General features: G+C 46.5%; 1 protein-coding gene across 1 annotated transcript; it reads right to left on the bottom strand.

Annotated features, from left to right (window-relative positions):
- Window positions 1-3,621: 3,621 nt before the first annotated feature.
- Window positions 3,622-5,073, bottom strand: LOC120701952. The gene is made up of 3 exons (XM_039985741.1): window positions 5,056-5,073; window positions 3,930-4,986; window positions 3,622-3,761 (listed from the first exon to the last, which is right to left on the bottom strand). Exons 1-3 carry the CDS (start codon window positions 5,071-5,073, stop codon window positions 3,622-3,624), a joined length of 1,215 nt encoding a protein of 404 aa, XP_039841675.1.
- Window positions 5,074-7,216: the final 2,143 nt, after the last annotated feature.

Raw genomic sequence — 7,216 nt, 5'->3', positions numbered from 1 at the left:
AGACGAATCTAATGAGTCTACTTAATCTATGATTTGCAACAATGATACTACAGTAACTATTCGCTAATTATGGATTAATTAGCATCATTAGATTCGTCTCGCGATTTACAACCCATTTTTGCAAAAAGTTTCAAAAATAGACTTCATTTAGTACTTCAAATTAGTAAAATTCCATCGCAAATTTTTTTTTGCTTTTCATCTAAACACGGCCTCGGAGCATGATGCCGGTCACGTTGACTCACTACCGGAAACGGCATATATGTCGAGTGCTTGGTTCTTTGCCGAGTGCCAAACCACGGGCACTCGGCAAAGATTCCGCACACGGTACATTTCATTTTTGCCGAGTTCCAGCACTCGGCAAAAGTCCAACACTCGGCATAAAATACCTTTTGCCGAGTTCCGCAGGGCAGGCACTCGTTAAAATTTGCGCACGTGGCCGCCGCATGCGCCAGCCGTCAAACCGGCTGACGGCCGTTATTGTTTGCCGAGTGCCGGTTGTCAGGCACTCGGCAAACCTGAATCTTCACCGAGTGTTTTATTCAGGCACTCGGCAAAGTTTGTTTTGCCGAGTGCATTTCATTGGCACTCGGCAAATATTTAAATTTTTTCCATTGTAGACCTCAAAATTTTTTGTACCCAATACATACAACATGTGGTACTCCATGTTCAAATTTGGTGTATTTTTTAATGTATTTTATATATTTTATGAATTAATTGTATTTTCATCAATTTTTTGAATCAAATCAAATTTGAACTGCAAGTGATTCAAATATATGAAAAAAATGAGTAGAAAATTTATATTCATACTATTCAACCGACATTGAGGACTTATTTATGAAATCAAAAGAAAATTCAAACATATTGTTAAGGAAACACGACTTTGCCGAGTGTTTAAGCCAAAACACTCGGCAAAGGAGATTGCACAGGTCAGCAGCACAGTCACTTTGCCGAGTGCTAAAGTACTGGCACTCGACAAAGATTTAAACATTTGTCGAGTGCCACTTCCTTGACACTCGGCAAAACCAGACACGTGGAGGTACCCTGACGCGGGGACTTTGCCGAGTGTCTGACGTTAGACACTCGGCAAACCTCCAGGGTGGCGCCACGTGGCTCCTTTGCTGAGTATCAGGGCACTCGGCAAAACCTTTGCCGAGTGCCGTATTCCGACACTCGGCAAAGTAAATTTTGCCGTGGGAACCTTTGCCGAGTGTCGTTTGCCGAGTGTTACACTCGGCAAAGATTTTGCCGAGTGTATCTGACACTCGGCAAAGTTTGAAAGTCCGGTAGTGACTGCATCGACTGCATCGAGCCGTACCGCCTCTGGAAGAAGTTGTGCGTGCCGCACGTCGTTCTGGCTGTCAAGGCGGGATGCCGGCGAAGGATGCCCATGATTGCTGGGATGGTAACCAAGCTGAAGTGCGGATCTGTCGCTTGATGCAGAGGCAGAGAATTTCGCCATGGGCCGTTGTCACGGCCAGCACCCCAACGTCGTCGTCGTCCTTGGCTCCTTGCCCTCCGTCCTAGGCCCGCCTTCCGCCGTGCGACCATGCAGGGCCCCACGGTGGCAGGCTGCCCCGGTTGGCGAGAGCCATGCTGCTAGGCAGGTCATGGTTCCTACGCACCGTATCTCTTTCTATTTCTGATTCCAAATATACACGGCCACATAGGCATATTCTCCCTTATGTTTATTTTATTTTTAATTCTAAATCTATTATTAGCCGTATTTGACATGGCTCCTTGAGTTACTTTAAACTATTAGATCCTCATAAAATTCAATGGTGTAGACTTTTTCTTTTTTAGATTAACGGGGGAATTACTCTAAACCGTTAGATATTCATATAACCCAATGGTGTAGACTCTCTCTTTTTTGAATTAACGTGAGAATTACTCTAAATCGTTAGATCTTCATAAAATCCAATGGTGTAGATTTTCTTTTTTTTAGATTAACATGATAATTTCTAAACCCTCTCGACGAACGTGGTGGATTCTTTTAAAACTACTGTATTAAGATAAAGATTAACGTGAGAATTACTCTAAACCGTTAGATCTTCATAAAATCCAATGGTGTAGATTTTCTCTTTTTTAGATTAATGTGGGAATTTCTAGACTCTCTCGGCGAACGTGGTGGCTTCTTTTAACACTACTGTATTAAGATAATAGATTCCTTTGATTTCATGGGCACACAACAAAAGTAAGTGAAAATTTTTATATTTAGCAAATACTCCAGAGCAAAACTAAGTTTGATGGAGAAAGGTTGCTTCAAGAACGTTGATGGTGTGAACTATTTGCAAGACAAAACATCATCCTTCAAGAACATCTATTCCACATTAGTGTCAGTAGAAAACAATAGGGTAGAAAGAAGAGAGCAGAGTGCCAGAATGCATGAGAAGAAAACAAAAGAGCCTGCAGGTTAAAGAAATCAAAATTTTGCAACTATACTTCATCTCATCATTCACATTGTGCATTAAATCGTGCCTACAGGCTACATCTCAAAGAAAAGCTTGTACAGAACTAACAAATCCTGTAGAAACATCTGTGTTTAAGAACAAATCCTTTGATAGCAAGTAATTTCTGTCTGTGACCATATGAAGGAACGGTTTAATGTTGAAGCAATTTCTGACTGAGACCAAGAGTAAGAAAAATCATCTAAATCTCATTCGATGTACAATCCCACCTCTGGCAAAAAGCATTCTACATGACACGAGTTTGAGCAACTTCACGACCTGCACAAAGAAGGGGAGAGTTCTTAATTAGACATCAGGATACTTCTTTTAAGCGCTGCTGGAAAAATGTGCAGAGTGATGCAAATGGAATACAGTAATGACAGAGTAAAGTTCAGTGCAATTGGAGATTGGCGTGTAGTGTAACTGCTATGACAAGAACGGCTAATTCCGTATGCAGTAATGGAGCAATCAGGGTATCCAAAACAACTGTTCAAGCATTTTGTAGTCAATAGTTTTGTCTTTTCCTGAGTAACTATGAATAAGCATAATTACGGTACTCATCTAACTGTTATTTCCTGGTCAGCACATATATATTTCCAAGTTGTTATGTCACTTGAAACAGATTCATCTAGCCACCATGGATCATCAGATACAGAAAATATCTTGATTAGCATATGTTTAAAGTATAGATATATGATTATGCATGCACATAAATAAGCTCTGCCCTTGACTTTTTCTGCTTTGTTCTCACTCAGCAAGCATATATAGTTAGTTATATAACTGACAAAGCAAAGCAATTCGTTAAGCTATCCTGAGAGACATTATTCAAGTAGTACTAATTGACAAGTTGGTCATGGGAATGGGAACCTCCTAAAGCAGGGCAATCTTAAAGGAAGTACGAGGAACACAACAGGCACGTGATTGCAGGTTTGCATATTAGTACGCAGATGGATAGATCATGCAATGCTGTTGACATTTTGAAATGCATGTGATTGCAAGAACACAAAAGAAGATATGCAACTCCGCACAGGATATATCATCACTAAATCAGAATGCAAGCACGCCATGGTCTCTGAAGAGATTGCAGCCACGCAGCATGGAATTGAACAAGCAAGCTAGCTAGCACAATAGAATCTGTTGGAAGTTGGAAACGTAGGTACATACATTTAGAGCCTTGCTAACATCCTCCGCCCTCTGCTTGCGATTGCGATCCACTGCCACTAGTGTCGTACTTCATGCGGATGAGGTCTTCTGCAGCCATCAACACGTCTTCGTCAGGAACGGGATCCGCCGCCGCGGGCTGCGGCGGCGGCAGTGCTGCATTTAGGCAATGCAAGTCAGTTACTACAATTCCACACAGGATATCGATCAGAATTGCAGCACGTACGCCATGATCTCTGAATATATCGATTGCAGCCACAATTAAGAAAGCAAGCAAGCAGGGCAGAATTTGCTGAAACGCAGGAGCAGTTATTTGCGTCTTACCTTGGGCAACCTCTGGTGGAAGAACCCAAGGGACGAGGAATGCGCCGGAGACCGGCGATGGCAATGTCGCGTTCAGGGGCTCAATGTCCCCGTGGTGCACGACCCTGCGCGCCGGCACATTGACGCCGAACATGTGCCGGCCCAGGGCGAAGTAGACCAGGTTGGGGTCCGACGGGCACACGACCACGAGCGAGGGGACGTCCCGCGGCAGCCCGGTCTCCTTGTAGCTGTCGTCGTCCCAGATCTCCGGGAAGCCCACCGAGTAGTTCGCGTCCCACTGCCACCCAGCCCCATCCGGGGTGCGGCTCCGCGTCCACAGGGACACCCTCGCCGCTTCGCCCTCGGCGACGATGATCTCCACGTACCGCAGCCTGTTCCCGCTCGCCGCGACGCAGCGCTTGGTGTGGATGTGCGGCGGCTCCTGGTCGAGGCCACGGCCTTCCGGGAGGGGGTGGAAGCCCAAGCCCGGCTCCGTGAACGAGCCCGAGGCGCCGTAGCTGAGGATCCCCCACGTGAGGTCGAACCACCAGAGCCTGTCGTCGGCGTGGGCCGCGCCGCGGGGGATCCACTCCCGGTCGTGCGCCGCCAGGGGGTACGCCACGTGCTTCCCGCACCACCCCTCGGGGAAGTTGTCCGATCGGAGGTAGACGAGCGTGGCGCGGTCGCTGCCCTTGTCGGCCTGGAGCTCGACGATCCTGTAGTTGCCAGCGGCGTCGGCGGCGAGGGCGACGTTCTGGATGTTCCAGAGGATGGGGGCGTGGCCGGACCGGTCGGGGATGTGCACCACGGAGGCCGCCACCCGGCCCCCCGGCGCCGCGCCGAGGTCGCGCACCACGACGAGGTGGCTGTCGAAGGGGTTGTTGTAGAATTGGGCGCCGTCGAAGGGGTAGGCGGAGAAGTGGGCGAGGAGGCAGTGGCGGGTGGCGGCGATGACGTAGGGGTTCGCGTCGCGGTTCTCGGGGTCGGGGTGGACTTGGCGGCCCGCGAAGAGGACGGTGACCCGCGGCGGCAAAGCGACCTCGAGGCTGAAGTCGGCCTCGGCCGCGGCGCGCTGCTCCTGCTCCTGCTCCTGCGCCGCCGCTTCCGTGATGCAGGGTCCGACGCGGAGGATGCGGTTGAGGATCACCCACGGCGGCGTCGCCATTGGGGTTTGGCTTCCCGCGGCGAGCGAGCGAGCGGGAGGCCGGGAGGGAGAGCGCGCACGGGAAGCAGACAGGCGGCAGCAGCGAGGGGGAGAGGGCAGGAGGGTGGCGTGATTTGGTGGTGGCAGCCTCGCTGATCTGGGGGAAATGCAAGGGCAGGACGGTAATATACGCCACGGGTGACGGTATTTGGCTTCGGAAGCAAGTTCCTCCACGTTTGGTCTTGGTCCCCACACAACACGTGAATTACCCCCCAATCCCGTACAGAAGGAAGGCAACTGCCATTTGCTCAGGGGTACATACAAACAGTGGGGATAATTTTTCAAAAAAAAACAATCTGTGGGGATAAAATAAATTCTTTTTTTTCAGGAAAACTCTGTTGATTATGAGAAGAATAGAAGATAGAACTTCTATCTCATTGACGTTCTGGTATGCATAGACAAAGTTAACAAAAAAACAGTGTGGATAATACAAAGTCCGTCGATTATGAGTTATGAGGACTTGCCTTTCAGTGACATTCTGTGAGGGCTAAGAGCAACTCCAACAGAATGATTTTTCCCTTTCCCTTTTCTCATCTTATAGGGGATCCCCATTACAATTTTAGCTTATTGGGGAGATGTGTTTCAGCAGATTGATTTTTCCCTTTCCCCTTTAATTCATGAGTGGCCAGAATCTTCTCATGCATATAGATCTTGTGGCTAGGAAAGAATGGATAGAAAGGGAGAAGGAAAGGGAGAATGTGGAATTCCCCTTTAAATAGGGGAGAGGGGAGGGAAATAAAGGGAAAAGGGGAATAGGAAATAGGGAAAATCAATCTGTTGGAGCTAAATTTTTTCCCCTAAATCCCCTTTATGGCTAAAAAGTGGAAAGGGGAAAGGGAAAAATCAATCTATTGGAGATGCTCTAAGGCTGCTGGCCCAGTTAGCATAGCATAACATGAGGACCGTCAGGCTGAACAAGTGCAACACATCACAATACAACAGGCAAGACTTCAGGCACGACGTAAATTGAGTTAGCACTAACACTCTTGCAGTTTTTCTAATCTTAGCCAAATTTAGTCTACCTTATTAGCAAACCCATTTCGATGAGATAATGCTAAATTTTAGCACTTTGGAGGTATTATTAGTATTGGCACTTGCACCCAAACACTCCTTGCCACAGCAACGACGATGCATGATGATAAAGGAAATGTATGGCGGGGACAACATTTGTGAATCGAGCTATACCATAAGTAAAGTGTATGTTGGGAATAACAATTATGAATCTAGCTATGTCATAAGGAAATGTATGATGGGGACAACGGTGATGAATCTTACTTTGTCGTAACCACAGGCATAGTAGGATGTCGGGATGGAAGATCGTGCGATAGAGAGCATATGATGGATGACACTGAAAATAGCGAGAGATGACATTTTCGTTCAGTTGAAACATCACTTTTCATAAAAGAAAGAGAAAGTACTCCATCCGTCCCTTAAATAATGCAATCCTCACTTCCCGAAAATTCAAATAACTTCAAATTTGATCAAATTTATACAAAAAATTACTAATATTTGTATCTCCAAACAAATTTAGTTTGAAAATATAATACATGATTAATCTAATGATATATATTAATACTATTTTACATAAATTTGGTAATTGTTTGATTTTTCAAAAAGCGAGAGTTGCATTCCTTCGGACGGAGGAATACAGCTGCTATTGCATTGATATGTGAAATTGTATGTTTTGGACCAAGTTTCCCCCATTATTGGCCATGCACACGTTTAGGTAACTTTTCATCATTTCAGGGCTCCCAAATTTCCCAAGACTGGACACGGATTCAAAAGGGTCAAGGGATTGGGGTAACACTGAAAAGGAAGTGGGTGATGGAAAAAAGGACTCGGCTAGGACGACAACATAGAATTACATTTCTGGTGAAGCAAAAGTAGAAACTCTCATGTCCGTAAATTTTCTCCCGAAGCAGAAGCAGATTGAAAATTGGGGAAGATGAGAAATTAAATTGCTCGGGTTATATTCGGCGAAGTCTACGTGATGCGACAACGTACAAAAATCGATTGGGCTCGGCAAACATCTTGACGGCAGGCCCACTTGCCAGTGACAACAGCCGAGGCGGGGTAAGCGTTCCCGAAGGCAGCACCGCATGGT

The sequence above is a fragment of the Panicum virgatum genome, chromosome 4K (genome assembly GCF_016808335.1).
Source record: "Panicum virgatum strain AP13 chromosome 4K, P.virgatum_v5, whole genome shotgun sequence".
Taxonomy (NCBI): Eukaryota; Viridiplantae; Streptophyta; class Magnoliopsida; order Poales; family Poaceae; genus Panicum; species Panicum virgatum.
This window is presented reverse-complemented; position numbering and strand designations above follow the sequence as displayed.